The sequence below is a fragment of the Fringilla coelebs genome (assembly GCF_963513975.1).
Source record: "Fringilla coelebs genome assembly, chromosome: 15".
Taxonomy (NCBI): Eukaryota; Metazoa; Chordata; class Aves; order Passeriformes; family Fringillidae; genus Fringilla; species Fringilla coelebs.
The window spans coordinates 13,724,312-13,750,632 of record NC_140041.1 but is presented as its reverse complement, the minus strand read 5'-3'; the positions used below and the strand labels follow the sequence as shown (position 1 = coordinate 13,750,632).

The 26,321-nt window shown below is 43.7% G+C and overlaps 1 protein-coding gene across 1 annotated transcript in view; it reads right to left on the bottom strand.

The window, feature by feature from the left end:
- Positions 1–25,480, bottom strand: part of GALNT10 (polypeptide N-acetylgalactosaminyltransferase 10) — a gene marked incomplete at its 5' end in the record, with an annotated part of 75,652 nt that extends 50,172 nt beyond the window's left edge. The window contains one exon of the mRNA XM_084215783.1: positions 25,307–25,480. Coding sequence (XP_084071909.1) covers positions 25,307–25,480 — 174 coding nt within the window. The remainder of the gene's footprint in view (positions 1–25,306) is intronic.
- Positions 25,481–26,321: the final 841 nt, after the last annotated feature.

The window sequence follows — 26,321 nt, the reverse complement described above, 5'->3', positions numbered from 1 at the left end:
CATATTGAAAGAACACCGCTTAAGCATGGACTAAAAGGGGGGAAAAAATCAATAAAGAAATAAAACGCATGGTTATACATGAGATGCAGCAGAGAATGACAGCTACAAACCCCTCAGATTTGCTTAGGTGTTTGTTCTACCAAGTCTCATTAAACAGGAAAAAAGAATTAAGTTCCCACTGCTGGGACTGTTTCAGAGAGGGCAGGCTATTAGCAGGTCGTGTTACAGAGTGCCTGACTAATTCATTGTGTGTTCATGTCTCTGGAGCCCTCTGAAAATTTATGGTGTAACACCTCATGGCAAAAACAGCACTGGAAAACAATGCTGGCTGCTCAGCTCACACAGGGAGCTCCACTTCAGCTCTTTGGAGGAATTCTGAAGGTGAATCTCTGTTCAGCCTTGTACAGAGCAGCATAAACTATTTTAAAGCCTCCTTTTAATGGGGACAGGGAGTGAGACACAACTCATATCCTGGATTTTGTGTGTTCCCGGGACTCAAGGGCAGTTGTTCTGCGGGTATTCAGGCAATGCTCAGATGTTCCTTTTAAGAGCCACATTCATTGGCTTTCAGCACAGACAAGGATAACTCTGCTGAAAGGGGTTATGGTTAATGCTGTTCTGCACAATGTGAATGAAGGAAGAAGGGCCACTGTCCTCTGGAGAATGATGTCCTACAGAAAAGCAATGGGAAGATCATGGGTGTAACACGTAGCATTTTAAAGAGCTTTTCAGAACGGCCTTTAGTGACACTGGCAATTTTTTCCCTCCCTGAAGCAGCACAGATGTTTTGAAAATGGAGCACTCCAAGCCTTAAGCATTTCCAACTGTGGTGTGCAGAGAGGAGAGGCTCCCCCTGCTCTGACGTTTGTCTGCACTCACAGTTAACATCAGTCAGACTTCCTCAATTCTGTGACGTGGTGAACTGCAATCAAACAGAACTGCTTTAACAAAAACTTCATCTCCTTCAAGCACTGTGGTTTTTAAATGCTCTGCCAGACTTGCACATCTGTTGAGTGAGGAAGTGACCTTGGAGGAGAGTAAGGAGGCTGAAGAAGCTGCTGGGAACAAAGAGATGCAATTACTGATGATGAACTGGTCTTATTACCATAGAAGACTGAAGTTCAAGTCTTGATCTGTGTCATAAGTGAAGAATCAATCTGGTTAATTTTGCCAATAGCCATTCTTCGGAAACCATTTTTCATTACTGCCCAAGAAAGAGCTCTGACCTGAGGAGTGAGAGCATTAACCAGAGCATTTTGGGGCAGCCAACACTGCCTGAGAGCTGCTGCCCTTCAGACCCATCTCCTGACCACAGAAAGCTTTCACAGAGATCCCTTCTGCCTGCGACAACAGCCTGCTTCACACACACTTCATGCAGAGAATCTTAAAAACCCTGCCAATGCTGGAATACTATTAAATATTAATTTAAGACTGAGATAATGGGCATGGGCTTCCTTCCTCTCTTCCTGCAAGTCAAAAAATAGTTTTCCATTCAAGAATGGTTTAGAAGAAACTATACTACATATACACATGTAGCAACACAGCCTGTCACAAGTTTTTATCAAAAGTGACAAGCTCATGGCGTGAACATTACAATGTCTTAAAACCTTTCAGCACAAAAAACCAGCTAAAAAGTCCTGAATGACTTTGCTCAGGAGATGGACATTGTGTGTGCTCCAGCTGACCTTACTAATGATCATTCAAGCTTCAAATCTGCTACTAAAGTCTCCGTTGTAAGCAATTATTTGCTTCTGTGCAAAAATGTTCATTTCATGCTCTGTAAACACATCTCCTTGTGAAAGACCAGCCTGCCCATAAAGATTGCTTCTGACAGCCTGCTGACCATCTCCTGCAGCAAGTGCCTGGAGCATCTTTTGGAGGCAGAAACATCTGTTCTCCCCTCCCAGAGACGAGAACATATTTACAGGTGGTCCATGTACAATGACCTTGACAAAAGGCAGCTGGAGAGTGTTGGCACTTAAGTAAGACAAAGTAACTTGACACTGTAAAATTAAAGACAGAAGCGACTGCTTTCAAGTAGCTGTAATAATTTGTCATAGCATTTAATCAACTAACCTCTTGTGGAAAACATCCCCTCTGCAGTGCTGCTCTCAGGGTAAGGATTCATGGATGAGACAGGCTGTGGTAAGAAAGATGGCTCTGTAGGTAAAGGTGGAACTGCAACTGGATGGGTGCTTGTCAAGCTTCAGGGGAAAAAAGCACCACACTGGTTACCAAAACTAGCAGTAATAAGCAGGGAGATTATTTAGCCCAAACCACAGGCAGCCACACCTAATCCTGTGAGCAGTCTCTCCCCATGAGATCATGAAACCTGATATGGCAAGTGTGTTTTGCCCAAGAACATTAGTCTGAATCCCAAATCCATTACATACTGTGCCAGTTTTGGGTGTCAGCACATGCAAAACCACTGGGAGACAAGCTACATATTTTAAGGTAATATGAAAAAAAAAAGAAAAAAAAGAAAAGCAACTGCCTTCCCAAAACACAAGCTAAATGTTAGATGTGGAAGTTGCCACCTTTCCTAGAAAGGCAAAAGAATCATAAATATTCCAGACATTTAATGCATGGAAACAAGTCAACTTTGAATAATTTTATACTATTAAGAGATGCACATTGAATATGGACCCAGATCACTTCATAATTCATATCTAACACATACTAAAAGTCAGCCTTGGCATTTCACAGCAAGATGCCAAGCAGAGTGGTCTTTCAGATGCATCTAAATTCACTTCACCACGCAGACAGAGCGAGGAAACACTTTCACCCTTCCTCAGTATCCACCTCAGAGAGAAGTGCCACTTCTGTCTCAGTACTTCTTCACAGATGACTTCAACCAGACCTACTTTCCAATGCCTCATGTTACAAAACACTCCAGAGGCCACACATAAAGTGAACTAGTCTTTTTTACTTCTAAGAACAGTTTCTGAAACTTGAAGTAAGCAAAAAGACTTCAAGATTTAAGCGTCCACATGATGTTCCCAGATTAGGAAATATTTATGTATTTCCATAAATTTACTACTGTGCAAAGAGGCAAGACAAGTTCACCATCCCCAAAAGCCTAAGCCAGAGCAGTTGACTATTATGAATTATAAAAGCAAAAAGCTCAGATAAATGTCTATGTTTCAGTAATCCCATTTAGGACAGCTGCTCAGAAGAGCCTACATAGGACTGGATTTTCACAAATTACATTACTGGAGGGAGGACCATAACACTTACTGTAATGATGAGATGTCAATCTTGCCAAAAAGTAAAAAGAAAGATTCTTAGTACATGCAATTCAGTGGAATTAGTGTCCAATTTGCATAACAAAACAAAAATCAAGGCTGCTCTGTACTTTCAAGTAAAACTAATCTTAGATTGATAAATCCTGACACTTTTGCCCATGGTCTGAAGTAAATCCTTGCAAATTCCTTGAAGGGGTGAGACCAGCAATCTTTTTACTCTACAGAGCTGAGCAAAACCAGTTTGCTGAATTACACTGCTGTTCTACACTCACCATCTTTGGAAGCAGAGCTCAGTTTAAAAGCTTTTTCTTGTCTCAAATCCAGCTTCTCTCACCCATCTGGCTGCAGGAAGTCCCCATCCAGGGCTGTACCAGCACAGTGGAGGGGAAAGTAAACTGGAAGATGGGGCAAGATGATCAAACTGCCTCTGTTACTGAGACAACCCCTGCCACAGTCCTCCTTAACAGGACTTGGTTACTGCATCCTTATTCTTCAGGCAGCAGAGCACATTCAGGCAATAATTTACTATTCTTCCTTCCATCTCTACCACTCCAAAAAACAAAGTCTTTCAGACTTCCCCACACAGGAGCACAAAAATCTCCACCTCCCCCTAACTTTTAGGCTTATCAAACCAAAGAGGTTAAAAACCTTTTCAAGCAAAAAGTTACTTCTGTCAAAAGAAAAGGGAAACTTCAGTGCCAACCTTAAAGGAATCAATAAATAATTATTAGTAGGTGAGAAATTCCACACATTTTTGTCTGCTTAGTACACCTATTTTAACATCTCCAGTTCTCCAGTTGAATCTAATTAGTCGCTGCAATTTAACCCACCTCCCCTATATGAAACTTTCAACAGGCACTTGCTTTAGTTTCTAGAACTGCATCAAGTCTGTGCTAACATTTTTAATCTCAGTGACAGTCAAAGAAGAGCCCGATTAAAACAACAACTCCACAGTAACACTGTTCTATTTAATCTTCTTTGTAAGCTTCAGAAAGACCTTTGCATAAAAAAATAAAAACAAAAAACAAACCCAAAACCCCCCAAACTAACCCAATGTTCGTCTACTTATAAAAGCTTTCATCACTTAATCCTCTATTTTCTGTAAGAACTCTCCTGACTCTGGAACACTTTTTACAGCAGCTCTCACTGCAGCAAGCTGAACATTTCCTCCAAGAGGGGGAAAGTCTGAAGAAACTACAGTACATGATGAGTGACACGGGAAAATCAAATACTTTAACCTCCAAAATTCCTTTAAATGCATTTTTTAAAAAGCAGCAGTTGTTTCGAACAAGCCAAGATATTCCACTTAGACCACAGAGATGAGAAACCACCCCAAATTCCTTCAAGTTAAATGGAAGCCAACTTTCTGCTAGATTCCATCAAAGGTAGGATCATTTTCTTTTCCTTAAGAAGATGCAAGCCAAAGTTCATAGCTTCTATGGATTTCAGAGTATTCAGATCAATCTTCTAAGAGCTGCACAAAAATACTGTGTGCTTTTGACTGATGTTTCAGAAAATGAACTGTGGCTTGTCTTTTAATCTGGAATGTGAGGGATTCAGGCTCCATACACAGTAGAGAAAAAGGACCTCTGAGCATAATTATGTTGAGACAGCTGCAGCTGAGGGGCATGTACTATCTTTGAGATTTTTTTTCTGATGGAGTTGTGGCAGGACACCAGAGCATGCTCAACAGATGATGAAAATATCCTGGGTGACTGGAGGAAGAAACTTCTTTGCAGCTCAGGTGAGCAACCACTAAGAAAAGATTCACATTACAAACATCAACCTTCAATGGATAAACGTTCTTAGTAATGATTTGTAAGCCAAGGAAAAATGTCCAACTCAACACATGCAACCAGTAGCTCTGGACTCCGAACTCAGTACAAGTTCTCCTCCTCACCAAGGATTTTATACATACATTCTGTGATTTTCCAGAGCCACCACACAACTGGCAAGCATCAAACCAAACCTCAGCCTGAATGTTTCATTTGTTATAGCATGTTGATACAAAGACCCATTTTATGCTCCTGTACAAACAGAATCAGACATGAAAACTTCTCCTCTTTGCCAGGCACCAGAGAGAGCCTTTGTTCAGCTGCACAAGAATTCAGTGTAACCAGTTCATACTTAAAAATCAGCATGCAGCAGCCAATGTTCACCATCCCAGAGCATGGAGAGATTTGCTGGGGGGATTATATCTAAGCAGTTTTAAACACTAATGTGAAATAGCAAAATCCAAATCATTAGACCTGCATTTGCTGGGCTCTGCTCCCACCCAGGGCACTGTGCCACGTCCCTCCCAGCAAAGCATGCAGGTCCCTGCTCCAGCACTCACCCATTGATGCTTCCAGCCCTAATCTGCTCCTGGAATGGCTCCCCAGTGCCAGGCAGACTCCAGGGATTCCAGGGAGCACAAGCTGGCTTATATTTAAACCAGACCAAAGCTGGAGCAAGGCTCTTTAGGGGTAACACAGACAGGCAAGGAGATTCCCTTTGGTCACCCTGTGTGGTACAAACTAGAAGCATCATTAACCTTTTATACATATAATAAGTACATACCATGCTCTGAAATATTTTTTTACCAAAACAGCTCTCACACACAGAAAAAAAAAAAGTTAATGATAACACTTCAGCAATTCCATTTTCCTTTAAAACTCCATAAAGATTTTTGGCAAGACTCCCAACAAAGTTTCAAGGACCACCATTACGTGGTGAGCTGCTAACATATGAACAAGCCCCGTCAGATGCAGTGCCTGTTTGGCACATGCCTGCCTGAAGAGGTATTTCTACTACCCAGTTTTCAGCCTACAGCCTTTAGTACTGAGCTTGTCCCCTCAGGACACCTCCTTCCTTTCCTGTGTTGACCTGAGAACTCTGAGAGCTGCATATGGAATCACAGGGTAATGAGGTGTCTACAGCAAGGCACAGATATTTTCCCGCTCTCTCAGGGTATGGAAAAATGAATGTGAATGGTTTATGCAGTGATGAATCAAGCTGTCTGAATTTTCCAAGTCAAGGACATCAGATGCAATTCCCATGTCAATATTCATATGGTCCCTCTCTCCCCACAAAGCCACACATCTGATACACATGCAACATTTTATATCCCGTATATATGGGAAAATGTCCTTCTAGGTGACTCAAAGCTAAGCAGAAAAGACAAGAAGCACAAAAAAATCTTCAGTTAAAACTATTTACTTTAATTTTGAACAGACTAAGTGAAATATCACAAAAGTTTCTGTGGCAGAGGGCCATTCCCTGCTCACTGATGCACAAAACACAACGTTTCCATCTGTTTTAATAAATACCTCAATTTTTTGCCTTAATGCTGTACACCTGTTACAAATTCCAGGTCAGCATTTAGTTATATGTTAAGGTACCTTTTCAGGTGTCCACCTTCCAGTATTAGCAGTAGAGGGCCAGTAAATAACACCATGCAAGACCATCTGTGGCAATATTTGTTCCAGTCTCCACGTGTGTCTTGACTAACATCTGTGCCTGTCTCACAAAATAATGTTTTCAGCTAGCAAATTCCCCTGAGAGAGGCAGAAAGTAAATTTTCTTGATTCAGACACTGAACATTTAATTCCTAAAACTTTATTTTCAACATTTCCTCAGAATACAGAGTATGTAATATGTAGAGCTGCTGGCTTCCAGGAGACATTTGTCAGAGCCCATTTAGAAGCGATAACTTCTAAAACATCTGCAGCTGGTTATAATGCATCAGGAAAATAAAGTTGTCTGGCCTCAGCACCATGCCCATGTTTAAAAGGAAAAAAAAAAATCAAAACCATATGTCTGCTCTTAGTTTAGTCTCAAGTGATCCATATTTCATAAGGTAAGTTACCATTAATTTTTAAACTCCTATGAATTGAATTCTACTAATTGGACTTCTTGGGTTTTTATAAAAATGCTTTAAAAAACAACCCCTTAAAATTCCCCAAATCCAGCTGGTTTTGATTGTACCAGTCAAACATCCACAATCTTTCTGGTAAGGGGAGCAAGCTCCAGAAGTTATCATAAAAGTGCCATAGCTAAAATACCTCCTTTGGCTTCTCCCCCAGAAATAAGTTTCCTGCAATTGTTTTATTCAGCTTATCACCATTATGGGTGCACAAAATGACATCCCTTCCCAAGCAATTTACATTGTGGGTTTTAAATTTAAACCTCATCTCAAATAAATAGTGGCTTACTCCTTCAAAAGCAGTACATGAGAGCAGGGATTTTAAATCAGTCAGGAACTCAGTGTTGACCCAGGTCTTCCATTCCCTCTGCATGAAAGCCATTCAAACAAGGTGATGGTTCTTGAGCTGCTGCTCCTATGGCCCTGAACAGGCACTCCTGAATGAAAAGGCTAAAGCCAGTTTAAACACCTTGTAATACAGGCAGTCAAAAATGTTCAATTTAAATAGCAAACGTTCAGCACAATTTTGTGGCCTCTGAGCACAGTTCAACATCACTAAAGACACTCCACTAGCCAGATCCAGACCAAGAGCACTGGGAGAGTGATGAACTGCAAATGGAAATCCTCTAAACAAACACAACTTGTGCTCCAGACTGCAGTAAAGTGGTTAAAAAACTCTGGAAACCTCCCCCAAAAACTCCATCTTCCCAATAATTGTTTTGTGGGTCAGAGAGCAGCAGCTGTTCAGACAGCCATGATGCTGCCTTGTCTTTTAAATGCAAGCAGCTCTAAACTTCATTTTACCTCTGCTGCCCTGAAGAAAGCACCTCTCACAAACCAGACACATCAGCAAAACACTCTGAAAAACAGAGCAGGAACAGAGGAGCAAGGCTTGTGCTAAAAACCTGACCTCTCTGGGCAAGATGTTTTACAAAGGAATTATCTAGCACAGTGATAGAAGAGGCTGAGCACAATGTATTTGGAGTTCATACCTCTTGTGAAACTTAAGGGAGATAAACAGTCCTGTCAAACTTTGTTATCTTAGGAAAAGAAACATTTTCTCAGAGCCATGGATTAATGCACTCACTGCCTTCACTGCTTAGACTCTGATCTCAGTGCAAAGTTTGTAAGAGCTGCCTCCCATCCTTCTTTCAGAACACAAAAGACATTTAAAGATTTGTCTTCTGCTCCCACGTGCTCCATAGCTGCAGTTTCCCAGTAATGCTTTTGCTGCCTGACCCCTCAGAGGCTTTCCCATTACTTAACAGTAATTGCACAGCAAACATGGACACAGTCATCCATTCCCACTGCTGAACTTTTAATAAGCAAAGATAATTGCACAGCTTTTGATACAGCAGAAGATTGCAGAGCAAACAGAAAACAGTTAACATTTCACTTACTGTAAAAGATTTTGGGATGATGCACATGACAACGGGGCTCTCTACAAGCACAAATTTGTTTTCAGGCCAAGTTCTAACCTGGAATGCTCTTCCAAATTCCAGCCAGAAGTGGAACATCAACTTTATCAGCTCTTTCACAGCTGCTCATGGGTCCTGGCAAAAGCAACATAAACTGACAAGGTTCTCATTCAATTTTTTATAAAACCTTTTGTAACTTCATAGAGCTGAGCAGCAAAATGCCAAAGCAAACTGCAAGCTCAGGAAGGCACCAGTGCCCTGACTTTACCTTGGAACCAGCAGTCAAGGTTTCCTAACACCGAGTCAAGGGGACACTGATTATCATCTTCCTGCAGAAGCTAACTACACTAGCCAGGAAAAGGTGACAACTCCACTGAAGCTCCTCCAAAATACCTGCAAAATAATCTGTGCAGAACTTGGATTTGCAAAGGCAGCAGAACCAGAGCTCTCTTACAAACATGTATTTTAAGCTAAGAGCTTCCCTTTACTGCTACAGAAATCCACTTCCCTCCAATACACAGCCTTTTCAGCTTGATACACAGAATATTTCTGGTTGCAGTGTGCCTTTAAAACACTAAAAGCCTGATTCAAGCCCAGAACAACAGCACTCAGTCCCTGTCAGTACATACATCCAAAGTCAGGACTTTGAGGCTCTCACTGCTATTTTGGTGGCAGAGAACCATCTCTTCCCACAGAGCTTTGCAGGGACAGACCCAGGACAGCACAGCTTCTCTGTCTTTGGCACTTGTCACCTTCAGATCACCTCAGCAGCACACTGAGTACCTGCAGAGCCACAGCTGAGTGAGCAAACTTGCCACACAGTGCAATTTTTCTGTAGGATACAAAATCTATCATATATGATCTCCCAGTCTTTTAGAAGCAGACGCAGGTTCTGCCAAACGAAACAAAAGCATTTTAGATGGCTGTTAGTCCATTGTCCTGTGCAGGACCACCTGCTCTGCCATACCCAGGGATTGTAGAAGTGCCCTCCTAGGCACATGAAACATTTGCTGCCATTACTGCTGAAGAACCACAGCTACACAATTGCAAAATCCTAAAGAGTGACTCCATAGCAGCGTAGGTTCACAAAAAGGCAAGCTACTGCAAAAAACCCTAACCATTTGTTTATTTGAACTTATCTGTAACCCACAAGCAGCACAATATTACTTTGTAACTCATAATAGGCAGTAGATCAACTTTGAAAGGAATGTACAGTCAGCTTTCAAAAGACTTCTACAAAATGCCTGGAACATTTTAATAACTTAATTCTGACTTAGAGAAATCTTTAATTAACAGAGCGTTTAGAAAGCATTTTCAGAACAATCTGGAATCCTGTGGAATGTGTTCAGGCCTCCAAGGAAGCCTGTTCTGCCTGAGCTGAGATCAGTCATGACTTAGAAAGGGAAAGCAGCAGTCAGAAGCAGGCAGCATCATCCAAACCTGAACACACAGCTCATCTGCTGTGCTGGCATTTGCCTCCAGGATCACCCCTGCCACTCTTTTATCACTTCATTTGAGGAATTTGCCCTGCTTTTTCCACAAAGATGGCATTACCCAAATCACAGCCATACAGGACTTGACTTACAAGAATTAACTGCTGCTTACTTTTGCACCAGCAAGCCACTGCTAATCCATGCCCCAGCAAAAAAGCAAGTGAATTAGGTCAAGGGAGCTTAAGTGTTGCATAGCACCTTATATCCACAGCTCAGACAGCACTTCCTCACCCACCAGCAAGAGCAGACAACAGTAAGTCAAGTCCAGATGGCCAAAGGGTCTTTGTCTGGACACCAATGAACTTTCATTTACTCTTTAAAGAAGGCTTATGTCTTGAAATGCCTTATCAAGTACTTATTTAGAGGAGATTATACCCTGCTGGACGCTGTTTTGTAACTTCTTTTAAATCTAACCTTTCCAAAGTACAGCCAGTCCCCTTCTAGCAATAAAAATGATGATAGAAATAGACAGAGGAGCAAAGTTACAGCAGAGACACCTTTCTCTTTCTGAAAGCTGCCCATCCAACCCATGCCACTTTCCTGGATGGTGCCTTACACTGTAAGATACCAAGTGTTTACAGTTTGTTATACATACACAAAAATGTTTACACAACAGACATTTCCTTTCAAGCTGCAGACCAGGAGAGAAACCAGAGCTATTTTGACACATGAAAGCCAGAGAGAGGACACACAATGATCACCTCAGAGTGCTGCTTTAGTGCAGCCCCCTCCTGCATCAGCTGCACCCTGACCTGCTGAGAACCCAGTTCCCACCCTGGAGCTGGCTGGGAGCCCTGGGAGCAAATATTCAACCCCACAGACTGGAAACACTCCCCTTGCTGACCCCACAGTGAGAAACCAAAGGCCACTCAGGCAATTCCATTAATGCAGATCAGGAGTTATGCCAAGCAGTGTCAGATCCACAGGATGGCAGCTTCTAGCACACAGCCCATCAGCTTTCCTGGAGTTAGTGCCAAGTGTTTGCCCATCACAGCCCACTCTGGCTGCTGGGTTTGGGATTAGGATGCTGCCTGAGGAGCAGATGAAGAAATGGATGTTTCTAAATCCCTCTGGAAAGCTGTTCTGCAGTATGTTTGCTACAGAGCCTGTTTGATGCTTCCACTGCTCTGGCTGCAGATCACAGAAACCTCTGACACACTTGCCATGGGTTGCCCAAGCCATTCTGCAAACCAGCAAGGAGGAAATTTTCATAACAAACTGAAGCCAAGATTACTTTGAACCACAAAGGACACTTAAAACTCAAGGAGCTTCAGGAAAATAGGTGATATCTTTGTAACTGCTGTCTCTCCCTTCCTGCCTTTTCAAGTATTTCTTAAGATCTTTTGGAGGAGGTTCACTGTTACACAAAGAGTTCAGCCTCATTAGGTGCTGAGCAGAATTGCTAAAGTCAACTATAAATGCACAAACCCAGACATGCAATTAAAACCATGGATTACATTTTATTAAATTTTAAGAGTACACTACAACCCATCAGTTTTCAGGGTCTTGTCTGCCAACCAGTCCCCTCTTCTGAGGAGCTGCTGAGAGGTTTTAGAGGCTTTAGAAGCTTTTCACCCTGTGATTTCAAACAAGACCCAGGTGCATGATCTGATCTCATTATTTAAATCCTGACCCTTCTTGCTGACTGCACAGAGCCAAAGCAGGTTGCACACACACTGAATGGTGATGTGTTCCATGCTGCTCTTGTTTAGGAAGGCAGAAGAGAATCCTAACTGCATCATCCAGCAGCACTGAGCACAAGCCCAAACTCATTCATGTTAAGCTGACAAAGTTCCTAAGCAGGATGGAAGGAAATTTCCTTTGGTATTCTCTTCCACCTCCTGAGCAGAGATCACTGCAGATGATGAGCAAACACACAGTAACATCACAACACTTCACCAAGAGCCACAGCTTTCACCACCCTCCAGCAGAGGAGAAAACCCCCAGGCTGTATCTGCAGACACAATGTGAATCCATTTCAAATGGATCCAACTTCCAGGAGCTTGGAAACATTTTGCTGTTACTGTTACTTGCTGTTAACCAAGTTTCTGTGAAGCTGGGACTCCCAGATGAGGTTCAATGTTTAGACCTTTAACAATTGTAAGGAAGCAAAAGGATTAACTATAATCAAGGTTTCAAAGTCAGTTCCTTTCACAGCTCTGACAAACTAAGGAAGAGGAAACTGGATCCATATATCTCCTGCCTGAGCCAGCAGATTCAAGTATGAAACAATGACAGAACTTAGAGACACCACATATAGACTGAAAACACCAAGATCTTTAAACACTGGATTCAGTCACCAACGAAAATCCAAATGACCCTTTCAGAAATCCATACAGTACTGGTGACACAGTACAAAATCTAATTATTGCATTGCTGAGAAGCTCCTTTTCTTTTTTCTTTTGGTACAAGTACCAGCAAACAATCAAATTTTTAAGATATTTTCTACAGAGCAAATTTAGGGAAGGAAAACAAATATATACTTTCAGTTTGGGTTACTTTATGGGAAACAGTCTGCCTTTGGGTGCTTTATATTCTCCTTGCAGACTTCTGACTAGGCCTCCTGTGTGCTACAGAAATACAAATCAAATCTCATGAAGACTTCACTGTTCCCTAAAGGGCCCAAATAATTTAATTCTGTTCTTCCAGTTATCTCAAGAGTTATTCAAAAGCAAGAACTTTACAGGTATTTTAGAAAAACCAGACCTCAAATAGCTTTAAAAACACTTAAATATGAGGGAAAACTTTGCCAAAAAAAGTCTAAATCAGGTAAATCACAAGTGTAGTGAGCTGAAGACAGTTATTGTATAACTTGCATTTAATTGAATGTTGCTTGACTTCTTGCATTATTTCTTTAAATATTAATAGCCAAATGTCTACTTTGCAGCAGCAGCCTAATTTTGATACCAGTTAGGTAATTCTATGTAGCAATCTAATCTATCCTTTTTCCAGTTTTCAGGGATTCTCTAACCTCTTCTGACTTCCCCTAATACAAGTTGTATTGAGCTGCTCTGACAAAAACATTTCAGAGGAGAAAACAAGCAGTTTTCATAAACAAATACAGGCAAAGTTCAAGTACAGGCATCAATTGTGATAAAGGGAACAGAGCATTTTCATTTTCTTCCCATTTCTGTTGAATAGCAAAAATTTTGGAGCACTCCAACGTAAGTGACAAGATATGAAAAACAGGGTGAGGCAGCAGAACATTTTTACAGCACTTGACTGATGACTAACCTATGATGTCAAGGGCTAAATATACAAGAAACTTGAAAATCACAAGGCTGTGCATCTTGCAGCTCAACTTCCAGCTTTGTGTTTCCCACAGTGGGGTCTGTGGGCACTTTCAGGACCCCATTAAACAACTGGGTAGGACAGGCTTTTCACCTGCTTTCTCCAGGTGTACACTGAGGTACAGTGCTGCCTCTGTACTGCACACAAATCACCTGTAGCTGTTTGCACGCTTTGGTACCTGCAAAGAACACAGATATTTGTTATTCTGGATGGTCAAAGCAGGGAGGTGAAGTCAACTGAGGGCTGTAGCTACTGCACTGCAGTTCTGCAGTGAAAGCTGTCAGTGATCCTGGAGAAGGGCAGCAGGGCTCCATCCTCCTCCTCTTCCCTCCAGCCCAGGAGCTGCAACACAACACCCAGAGCCCCACATGGCTGGTGCAGAACCTGGGGCTGAGAGCTGTGCTCTGACCTCAGCATCCTTCACAAGGTGGCTCTGGGGGAGAAGGAGCTGACAAATGCCACCCCAAACCCAAAGATGAGCACACACCTCATGGGCTTGACTGGAGCCAGGCTGCCAGGTCTGGAGAGACTCAGCTGGCTTCTGAGGATCATTCTCTGCCTCAGCCCTTAAATCCACAAATTCACAAAAAGGGGTGGGTGCCAAAGTCTCTCACTTCCTGAGGTTTCCAGTTCACCCTGGGCATACAAATACCTGCATTATGTAACACATGCAGAATGCAAACAGTGATTGATTCAAAAGGAAAACAGTTTTCTACACGAAAAAGAAATTAAGGGGAACACACAAAGAAAGACAGCAGTCATCCTCTCAGCTAAACCTCAGTGATTTGGAAGACAGCATGTCAGCTACATACAGACATCCCTAAAAATAACTCTTTTCCATTCCTACCCTAAACCTGACCCGTAAACCACTACATTTCTCACGTTCTGTCCATTCAGCTTTTTCTTCACACAACCATATTTCTTCCACTTCATCCTGCAGCACTGGTCCCACTAATCACTGACATATGCTCCAGCACAGAGAATTTCCTCTGGCATGCTCTAAAAAGAAGCACTGTCACCAGAGCAATATAAGTGCTGGCAAATATGGTCTGTCAGGTTTTGTTTTCAAGGACTATAAAAATAGACTTTACTGCATTAGGCTTGAAAACTCATACCCTCTAGAAATAATTTCTAAAACAAGTTTTCACATGACTTGTTATTGTTTTCAAGTATCCAGAGAGAAAATCTGTTCTTTTCTATTTAATTTCACATTTTCAGGTTAAGCCAATATTTGAGTTCTACTACACAACTGACAATTCCCAGCTAATTTATCAGCAATGCCAGTGCTCTTTGCTCATGCATTCATGACAATTCATAACTTCTCAGATGCATTTCTACCAGGAGCAGCCACTTATTATAAAAATATCAGCACTTGAAAAGCCACAAACCATCAGCTGTTTCCACAGCTCAGGCCTCTCACCCAGGGTGACCAGTGTAAGTTTATGCTGATAACAGCTTTGGCCAAGATGCACAGAAAAGGATGTTGGCACAAATTGAAATCCAAGACACTTTCTTTTTAGTTTATAATTGCTTTGCCAAGGACTCTTTTTCTGTAATCAGCAGGCCCAAGTTCCTATTTGCAGAAAATATGACAGTACAATGAATGAGGACTTATGTTCTATACAGATTTTACACAGATTCTCTGCAGCAGTCAAAATCAAGGACAAGTAGAATCTTCACACCTTGCAGATAAGACTTTTCCCATCTGCCATTAGCAGAGCACACAATTCACATCTGAAGATCAGAAACAATCTGGGGCACAAGGGGTCAAGAATCACATTTCCAAAAATCAACTGCAACAACAACAGTGATAACCTGGATAGTTCTCTGGTCTCCATACACAGAACCAGACACCATCCTGCCAGTTTCTCTATAAAAATCCCAGGTCTTCCAATACTTTGCAGATATTTTTGCAGTTTATTTCCATGCCCTCAGTACCAAGCAAGCAAAATAATCTTGAGAAATCTCACTCCAAACACTTTAACAGTACCAATATAACTTCTTCACTGCTGCAAATAAGACCTGTGAGCGGATGCTGGTTTTCTGAAGGGAGATTTTTTTTCTAGGCTAAATTAGTACCTTGAATTAGTTTCCAAAACAGCCACACACATAAAAAAAATTAGGCAGCATGTAGCAGCAAGATATCCATAGGAGTTTTAAATATTTCTGACAAGCCTGAGAATCAAAGGGAAGTGACAGCCCAGAGCATATTTGGTGGATCAGCAAAACCAACAAGCACAGGAGTGGAAAAAAGGAGTTATTCCTTCTTACTTGGCTATCACATATAAAACACGGGCAACAGGCCACTAGGGAGATAAATGAGAAAACAGAAGATAATCACAGGGTTCACTTTTTTTTTGAGATCCTGAACAAGCCTGTTACACAATGGCTAACATAGACAGACAGGCTAAATTTAAGTGACCTTCTGTAATGTTACAGAAAATTACCTCCTTGCCCAATGAAAGCCTTTTACAACATCATTATGTCTTATTTATCTAGGTTTTGGGGTTCTGATTTTCTTCAGTGATGGAATATATTTTGCTTGTATTTATCTGAGCTGAAATTACAGTCTCTAAAGAGAGCCACTTCCAAGGAAGAAGAGTGAAGATTAAAGTCAGTCTGAGAAGAAGTGAAGGAGCTGCTTACTCTTTTAAAAATATTATAAAAACCCCCAAAAAACAAACAAAAAGAAATCTTATGGGATGCCAGTCCTGGTTGTGGTTATTTTTATACCATACTCTAGATCAAAGTCACTAAGACTCTTATTTTTCAAAGGAACATCATACTCTAAGACATCTTTGAAAACTTTGGTCCAAGTGTTAAGAACACTCAAACTCTGTTTCACCTGTTTTATTTATTAAGAAACAGATCATGCTTACTAATGCCTATGAACATTTCTTCTTTGGACTCCATCTGAAGGCTGGGAAGCATTAGGGAAGCTCAAGAAAAAAAACCAAAACCAAACCCTAGTTCTTTGCCATCATGGAGAAAAATTGTTTCCTTGCTACTGTGATCAACTAGGTAAAAGCAACCTCCCAAATGAATCTGAACACAAATAAAGTCAACTTACAGAAAAACAAGCCTATGTGATCCTCCACTGAGAAAAAAACAAGACTGGCTACTAGGGGGATTTAAATATTAGGTCTTCTGAATAATCATAAGCAGACAGAGAAAGAAATGACTTTCCTTTGAAAAGTCACCTTAGCTTGCACACATAGCTGCAAGCAAAGGATTTCAGGCTTTAGGGATCAAGCAGAGCAGAACTTTTCATAGCAACTTAAGCTTGTAAAAAAGCCCCAGTTGTTCAGGAGGGCTGAGGCAAGGCAGCTCTGTGTGGAGGAGGGACAGCTGACAGTGTTTACAGATAAGATCTGGTGAAGTCCCAAAACATCACAAGACCTTGACTAACAAAGACAAAATGCCAATCTAACCAGATTTTTTGAAAGGGAGAGTATTCAAACAAGAAATTCCATGCATCCAGAAAATTAAAATTCTTGCAGGAGACAGACTGATTTACTGTTATGCTGTGAATCTTTTATTTTTATGACCAAATAGGTCTGCAGCAGGAAGACAGGGCTCATTTACAGGCATCCAAGTTTAAGACAGGAGTTCTTTTTGTTTGAAATTTAACCCCTTTGCTGGTCATTACTTTAGTAAACAGCTGCATTTTTTGTGTATTAAAAACAAAAATTCTGATATGCCTTTTGGAAGTTCCACTTCAGCAGTTCCTTGTGATCTGCAACCACAAAGAACAGGACAAGGTCTCTCTTTGAAAGCTACATCAGGGAAAGGTGTCAGGTCACTGTTAGATCAGCTACACTTGGCACACACATGAGAAATACACATTAGTGGTGAGGGGAGATGCTTTGATCAGAAATTAGTTACCTCTGGGCAGAAGCAATTTGCAATCTAAGAGGGAAGGATGTCAGCATTCACTGTTTTCAAAGACAGTTTTTAGAAGTTGCTTTCTGCTACTTGTGCTAATTGCAAAGGAAAAAGGTATTAAAGCTGAGAAATTAATAAGAAGTTGAGACTGGAAGACACAGTCATTTTATTTGGTGACATTAAGAGTGAGCTTCTCCCCCAAGCTGGGCAGCACAACACAGCCAAGCCTTCGCAGACTCCATCCTCCTTCCCTTCCTTTGCTTTCTATTTCTGGCCAAAGAAAGAATCAAAATATCCACATGAGTTACATGAGTTTGCTTAAAACAGGCTTTCCATTTTAAACCCTCCGGTTCTCTGAACGTACTCATGAGGGACATGATTTGCAGTAGAGCTGGCAGCCTGTGTTTCCAGAAGATGACAGGGGAACTAAATAAAACCTTTTTATTCTTGTGAGCTACACAAGACATGCCATTAATGGTCATCAGCTTTAGGAAGATAACTCAGCAAAGTGGGAAGGCATGAAGCAGGATCAGAGGAAACTGTGAGTGGGACAGGAGAGATTTTGTTTGTAATAAAATCAACTTTTCTACTGAAGGAAGTTTCTCCCTTGGATATTGGTCGCAGCAGAGCACCGCCGATGCTCCACTGTAATTGTGGTTTAAAAGCCTTAATTATAGATATACACTCTAGGGAGCTCTCTTCTAACCCAGAGCTAAGATTAGAGAAAATGGAGGAACAGCAAAAGGGAAGAGAGGTAATTATTTAGAAAGAAAAGCAAACTTAAGGACCAAAAACTGGTAGACCTCCCTTCTTTGAAGCTGCAAGTTAAAGCCTTATCAAGTTTATACAAGGAACAATAAGGAGACATGTCAAACAACTCATTTCTTGTATTTTAGGGGGTACAGAGCTGCCAGCAGATCTCAGACACAGTGGAAGTTACTCTTCTACCCAGGCATTTGAAAAGGAGGACTGCCTGGCAACTCTTTGTGCTGGTATTGATTTACTGATCTGTAGCTTTCTCCAATCGTTTGCCAGACCCTGTAAATCTAACAAAAGAGGCAGAGTCTGACAAGTCAGCCATAATTTGATATCCACTACTACTTATATTCTTAACAAAGCTGTGTAGATAAACACTCCATTCCTTGTTGCCTATCCATCACCCATGCAGGATAACACAAATGCAGGAAATACCACCACGGGTGTTGGTTACACTGATAGAAAAGATACCACTGCCACTGAGAGGCCAGGCTTCATGTGGAATAAAGCAGGACCAGCAGCACTTACTGGCTCCCTGAGCTGTAAGAAGTCATGACCTGAAGGGAAAACCACAAGCACACTCTTCAAGAGGTAACAGAGAATAATGAAGCTTTTTCACCATCATCAAGACAAAAGGCAGTCTGAAAGCAGAACATGAATTTTTAAAATTAGAAAGTGGGGGCTATTATCCCTGGATTTGGAAATTAAGCATCACACTGTTACACTCTTGGAAGTGACTCAGGCACCAGAATTTGTTCAGGAGTCTGTGAAACATGATAAACAGATTCACACTATCCCTGAACTGCTAAAAATCCCCTCTGACAGCTTTGGGTTCTGCAAACAATCTGGGGCCTCAAGGCAAGACAGAATGTCATTTATACAACTCTGGAAGCACAGGAATCCCAGGCCAAGCTGTACCCAGAAGTGTATCCAAGTGGCCAAACTGCAGTAGGACTGACCAAAATCCTTCTGTCCAGGGACAGGAGATCAGGCTAAGACAAAGTGCAAATGTCAGGCAGAAAGGCTATTCCTGATTTGACTTCAGAATAGGAACAGAGAGCAAATTAAATTAACAGAAAGTAACTATTCCCAAGCTAGCTCAGTCTGATCGAAGCAACATTTAAATAATATTTAAATGAATGACTGTTAAAATAATCATTAATGTCTGCTTGCCATCACAGCAGACAGTTTTTAATCCATTCAGCCTTTCCAGTTTTCTATACAGTGATCCAGAAAAATAAAAAAAAATTTACACACACACACTCAGGTCACTTGACCTGAGGGGAAGTATAACTATTAAAAAATTTCATGTTCACAAAGTCACTGCAGCCACCTCTCTCCCTGAGTGTACACAGAATTGTGCATTATTCATGCTGGTACTGAACAGAAGCACCTTAACTCAGGTTACTCCAGAGAGTGAACAGGATGGAAGCATGAAGCAGGATGGACACTAGAGAAAGAGAGTCCTCTGATGGCAAATACCACAGCAGCTTTGTTTACATGAGCATTTACACCATTTACACCCTGCTGCAGCACCAGGGAGCTCAGCACACTGCACTCCATATAAACCTACCACTGACAGCTCCACTAAAACCCACCCAATAACAAGCTCACAGGTTGAAATGGCTGCTTTCACGGGCAATCAAAACAAATTCCTGCAGCACAATTTCTCTTCTCCTGATATTTCCAGCACATAGCAGAATCCCTCCTACCAACTCCAAATGCACCCCAGCAGCTCTGTACTTCCCAGAAGGAAGCTGAAGGCTGCCTGCCTTCACCTGGCACTGGAAAAGGCTGCAAGCAAACAGGAGCAGCATGCAGATTTGTTTTAACACCTGCATACAACTTCCTCCAAGTTAGACAGGGTCTGTTCCTATGCAGTGTAAGCAAGGTTACAGCTGGCTCCACAAGGAAGCAAATACAGAGTGACAGGAAGGGAAACTGCAGCTCTTTATCTTTTTCTAGTCACACCTGTACCTGTATTCAAACAGGGACTGGAAGGTGGCACTGTATAACAAAGTCTGGTTGATAACATTATTCTGCCTAATTCCACCAAGCCTCCTCACTGTAATAAGTAACTTCCTGTTCGTTTTTCAGTCCTCTTAAGTCAAATACCTGGTAGTTATCTGCCAGGAAATCTATAACTGCGGTCGCTCTTAAATCGGTTGTCTCTTGCAATTTGATTAATATTCTTTCAGCAAAAACACACAGCTCTGGAGAACACCACACGATTATGGTTTTCACCAGCGACCTACAGCGCAGTCCAGATGCCAGGAGCAAAAAAATTTTGCAGTAGAAATCTTCCTACCACGAAGAAAAGTCATCATTGCAGCAATTAAGTGCATATGAAGCATGTTTGAACAGTGAAACAGAACCACTTTTCCAATAACAGAAGGACCTGCTCAATGATGAAGAACAAAATATAATAAACCATTTATTTTCACACAGCATAGGAGACCTACAATACAGCCCATTTGTTCTTTCAGCTCTGTGCTGCCGTTACAACAAAGATCACCACAATGAGACCTTGAGTGAAGGCCACTGAAAGCTCCAGTTTCTTTATAAACATATTTTCAGATTTTACTTTGCACTTTACAGCTGTGAGATGGTTTAGACACTTCAGCTCACTCTGCCAATCCCAAGTGCAGGACACACTTACCTAGCTCAGGAAACCCTGCTCGTTTCACAAGTGCACTCACTGAAGTGATAAACTTCAAAGCAGCCCACATTCAATCAGTCACTCTTAAATTAAAACAGGCTTGCTGAGCTGTAGCACTTGCACTCCAGCCCTTAGATGCCAATTGTTTTACACTACACTTACAAAAACAAGCTTTTCAAAGTTCCCCTTTACATCAGCTGATGAGTGCCTGGCAAACACAGCTGCCAACACAGCAGTGCCCAAGAGCTCTGTGAGGAGCCAGGCCCCAAACAGGAGCAGCAGCAAGGTCTAGGACATGACCAGTCTGTCTGCCAGAGGAACCTGTGAAGCACAGCAAGCTGGCTGTCCAAACCCCTTCAGGCTGGCAGAAAGCAGAACAGGTGTTCCTCTAATTTCTCCCAAGCCCTTCTCCTTCCTCCCCAGGTTTAACGTGCTCCCTCTTCCTTATTAGCTTTTGCCAAGCACACCACAATGCTGACAAACCTTGACAAGCTCACAGCTGCCCCCAGGTCAGAACAGCAAAGCCCATCCTCTTCCTCAGATGAGGAGGACACGAGCAGCATCACTCCCCACTCAGTCGTTACCAGGGCTGCATTTTCAGCCATGCCAGCTGGAAACTTTAGGCTCAGTGGCACTAAAGCCAAAGTTTATCACCCCAAACTTTCCAACAGCAGCACCCTCCCAAGGCATCTTCCAATCCCGAGTTTGCAGTTGGTTTCTCACTGCCAAGGAAGCAGCAGGAGGGTGTACCCCACATCACTCCAGCCGGCCGGCAGCAGAGGGCACCACACAATCACCGATGTGATTTATACACTTCCATCATGCTCCCGAGTTAATTTATAGAGCACAAATTACTGCTACAACAAGCTACAGGGCGACTCCATAAAGCATTCATCATATCAGATAAAAACGCACTGCCACGAAAGGCAGCTAATTTGCTACAGTGCTTTCAGCCAGCAATTCAAAGAAAAACCTTCCAGCTTAGTATCTCTCCGAGCTCAAAAGCCACATTCCCAGAACAGCGGGTTTCACACAGAGTGCATCTCCAGCCTGACCACAGAAGAGCAGAGCAGCAGTTCTGCAGAGCACTGAAAGCCACATAAACACTTGCATTAGCCCAAACATAAGCCACCAGCCCACAGCCTAACTCATCCAGGGTTTACACACTGCAAAGCTACATCCACATCAATTAAACATTTGGGCTGAGGATGCTCAGCAGCCTCTGAGGCAGACAGCAGAGATCCAAGAGACAAAAGGAATAGCTGCATTCCTTCTGCTTCTTCCTACCCCCACACCCACAGATCGTATGTTTTTACTTATTGAATAGTTGTTAAAAAAAGAAAAAGATGAATCTACAGAAAAGTCAATCTGCATTCCATGAGCACGCTGAGACACACGTAGTGATGAGCAAACAGCACAGTCACGAAGTCAAAGCAGCTTCTAAGCTGTCAGCAGAAACACTTCAGTACCACGATGCCACGAGCCCCATTTAATGCCAGACCTGTTACACACCCCAGGAAAAAAGGACTTCCCAGATCATCTCCTCTGCTGAGCACTGCACAGAGTGACAGAGGCCACTTCTGAGCACACAGCAGCGAAGCGAGGACTAACTCAGAGCTTCAGCTTTTCTAAGGAGATCTGCAGCACGACCTTGAGGCCAAGACCTTGATGACTTCTCTCCATCTCTCCTCTGTGGAGGGAGAAACACCCACAGAGCTGCAAAAGAACAAACCCAAAGGCAGAGGAAAGAGCAGATACCTCACCCTCCTTAATAAAGCAAGACACTATTTTCAGCCACCATAATGTTTCCCCTGAACATGTAAATACAGAAGCAATTAGCTGCCTTGGCACTTCCGCAGAAACCGTTTAGAATAATCTTCCCTAGAATATATTTACATCGTTTCTGATTGCTTAATTTTCTGACACATTTGTGCCGGGCACTAGAAAGATTAAATAAAGCCAAATCACCTATAGTGATGCATATTGCCATGTTACTGAAGGTAACATGCAGCACAGACAGACAACAAAAACTCCTGGGTTGTTTCAAACTTCAAAATTTTAGCAATAAGAAAAGGTTCTAGGAATTGTTTTATAGCTTTAATTCAGCTGTTTCTTAAAACCTTTTCCCCTCTTCTGCTTTTACTCTGAGGGATAGAACTACTGACTGAAACAGCGGACACCATTTAAAGAGAAAGAATGAGCCTGGACAGAGATTTCATTGAAAAGCTCAGTTCTGAAGTACATAGGAAATGTCCTCAATTCAAAGATTAGCCTGCACAAAAAGGCAAATTAAAGCCAGAAACAGAAGAAAATCTTTTCTGACTGCTCTGAATATACTTTTTTCATTATATTCTCTCCTATCATCTGGAGTTTTTGTATTAAGAAGTCAGCTCTTTCGAAAGGCTTCAGGAACAAGCAGACAAACAGCATATTCATTTACAAGCTGGAAGTTGATTATTAACTACAAAACCCATGAATGCTTGTCGGGACCAAGGAAGGAAGGCTGGAACCATTGATTGTGAGGATGCCCAAAAAACTCTCTGCAGTCAGCTGGCAGATACCTCTATGACAACAGTAAAACAAACCCACACAAATAAACAGAAAAACAAAATCACATTTGAGTTGTTTTTATCCTGCTTCATCTGAAATTATTTTTACCAAGACAGCTTGTTGTCCTTAAGGCTATGTTTTCCCTTGCTCAATGTAACTGAAGCTATCATTGCAGGGCCAAATCATTCAAAAATAAGCCCATAACACAAATATACCTTCACTCACAGACCCCCTGCAGCCCATAACTCCACATTAATTAGACTGGAAGATGAAGCCTTCAGCTAAAACCCAGCAACTCTGATTTACACAAGTGCAGAGAGGTTTTACTGCAAATTTTCCTGCGAGCTGCACAGGCGTTTCCTGCCCAGCTCCACACACCATCAAAACAAAAGCAGATCTCAAATCACTGACAGCTGCCATACTTTACAGAGACATAAAGAAAAATGGAGCAGGCATTGTGTACAACACAGGCAGCTCAGGATAGCTGAACACTGAGAACACTGCAAGGACACAGAAAGCAGCAGAGATCCTGCCTGGCTTACACCTACCCAAAGCCTACAGTACAGGGACAATTTTGGAAGACCAAAATCATGAAAGCCAACTTGCCACTTTGAAGCCTCCTAAGAATAATTACCAACTTTCTCCTCCTTACCTCTGGAGGACACACAATTTTACAAAGGTCTTCATTTCATCCTAACACATGAAGCTATGGAGCAGGGCTTGGTTTTTACCAGTCATGCAAAACAGATTCCCTGCATCCCACAGAAATACAAGCATAAGGCAGTAACATCAGGACCTCCAGGCATGTAACGATCACTGTGTGATCAAGTCAAAAGGACTTCTGTTCAGACTTGAGGATCTGCTGCAAATTTATGTTTTATGACGGGCAACAGCTGATCCCTTACCCCAACAGCATGGGACATGAGCAGGGTTTTATCCAGACTTACACTAAAAAGCTTGAATTTGAAAAAGCGTTTCTTGGGGGAAAGAAGAGCTCAGTCCCAGTTTGAGTACAGCTCTTTGAGAGCCTTCTCTCCCTCAGAGCAGAAATTGTCACAGCAGGTTTCTCCACCTTTACGGAGCAGTTACAGCAGGAAGTCTCCAAGGAGGGAAAGATTTAGACGACTAAGAGTTTTAAGTGGTTTTGAACAAGCGGAGCCTTTCAGAGTGGCAGCTGAACTGATAGTTACACAATGACATTTCAAGCTTTCAAGTCCCAATCATTCTTAATGGCACAAAGCTAAACCCAGAAGGGGACAAAGCTATTACACAGCCAAAAGTAAGTGCAGCTAAACTGTGCTTCCAAACGTCTAATTTGGGTGATCCAGCCTTCCTGACTCACACACTGCACAGACAGGTTTGGCTGTTAAATTTCCTACTACACCAGTGGGACAAGAAAGGAACACAGCCATGTGTTGCAACAACCTCAGGCCACGTATCCGGCGGGGATCCTCTGCCTCTCAGCAATGGTTATCCGCTTTTCCCAAAGGAGCATCACTCCACTGACACAATCCGCAAGCTCCACCTGGTCCTCCCTGCGAGCCCTCGCCCTGAGCTCTGCGGGGACGCAGCGTAACAGGTGATGTTTGCCTCCCACACCCTTCCAAGGCAGGTAAAGAGAAATGGCACGGAGGCACACCCTTGGGAAACGGAATTGCCGTTCTCTTCTGTGCACGGCTGGGACTAGCTGCCCTGCTTCACTCCTTGGCGCAAGGAGCAAAGACCTTGCTTTATTCCCTAACCACGCTCAGCCGAAAAAAGGCAAGGAGACCCTCCCGTGAATTGCCAAGAAAGTACTCGCGCTCCTCATCCGCCGCAGGCACAGGACACCTAAACCAGCTCCTTCCCGGGGATCACAGCAGCCCACCCCGGCTTCCCTCCCTTGCCCCCTCCTCTTATGGGGGCGGCTGCCGCTTCTCTCTCCGCTCTGTGATGGGAGGGGTCGTGCCCAGCCCCGCACACGCCCCGTGCGACAGCGGCTCCCACGGAGCCCCCCGACCCTCGCCCCGCGGCTCCCATCGGAGCCCCCCGACCCTCGCCCCGCGGCTCCCACCGCCCCTCCGGCACACCCGGGGCCGCTCAGCCCCCCCAGCCCCGCCACTCACCGGCGCCTCGCCGGCCGCTGCCCCCGCGGCGGCCGCCCCGTCCCCGCCGGCCGCGCCGCCGCCCTCCAGCTGCCGCTCGCGGTACAGGGACCAGAGCCCCACGTTGGGCAAGAAGACGAGGGCGGCCAGCGCCAGCCCCACCGCCTGCAGCAGCCGCTTCTGCTTCCGCCGCATCGGAGCGGCTGCCGGGAGCGGGCCGAGCGGCGGGCAGGGGCCGAGGAGCCGGGGGATGAGCAGGGAGCGCGGTCCGGCCGCCCCCGCCGCGCTCCCGGAGCGCAACTTTCGCCCGCGCTCGGCGGCGGCGCCGGGCGGCAACTCCGGCACTTCCGCTCCGCTCGCGCGGGGGCGGGGCCTCGAAGACCCCGCCCACCGCCCGGGGAGGCCCCGCCCCGCTCCCCGCTCATTACCCTGCGCTAATGACCCTCCGCTAATGATCCCTGCTAATGACTCCCCGCTAATGACTCTCTAAGAACGGCGCTCCGAGGATGCCGCGGCACGGCGGGGGGTCTGGGCGGAGCGGGATTCGAAGCGGCCGTCGGTGGGGAAGGGGGGGGGGGGGGTCACAGCGGTTAATTGGCTTAAAACGCCTTAATGAGAGGGGGGACCCCTTAGATGGGAGCGGGGACCGGGGCTGGGAGAAGCGGGGCAGTCTGAAGGGTAAGGGCTGCAAGTGCTCCCCAAAGGGTCCGGGTGGCCCCCAAAGGGCTGGAGTTTGCCCCACGGGCGCACGGTGACCGGGGACAACGAGGCAGTGTCCAGCAGGGATGGAGATGCCATCGCCGGCCACACCGACAGCAGCATCGCTCCAAATCCATCCCCATCCCTGGTTCGCATTAAAAAACTGCGCTGTTTAGCCGGATAGCAATAAAGTGGCTTTAACTCTAATGGAAACGGCATAATTTAGAGGCACGGGATAGTGTTTAAAGGGTGTTTTTAGGGAAAAAGGCAATGGCGGCACAGCTTTCCCAGGAATGGGGAGCGGATCCGTCTCCTCAATGAGGAGCAGCAGCCCCGG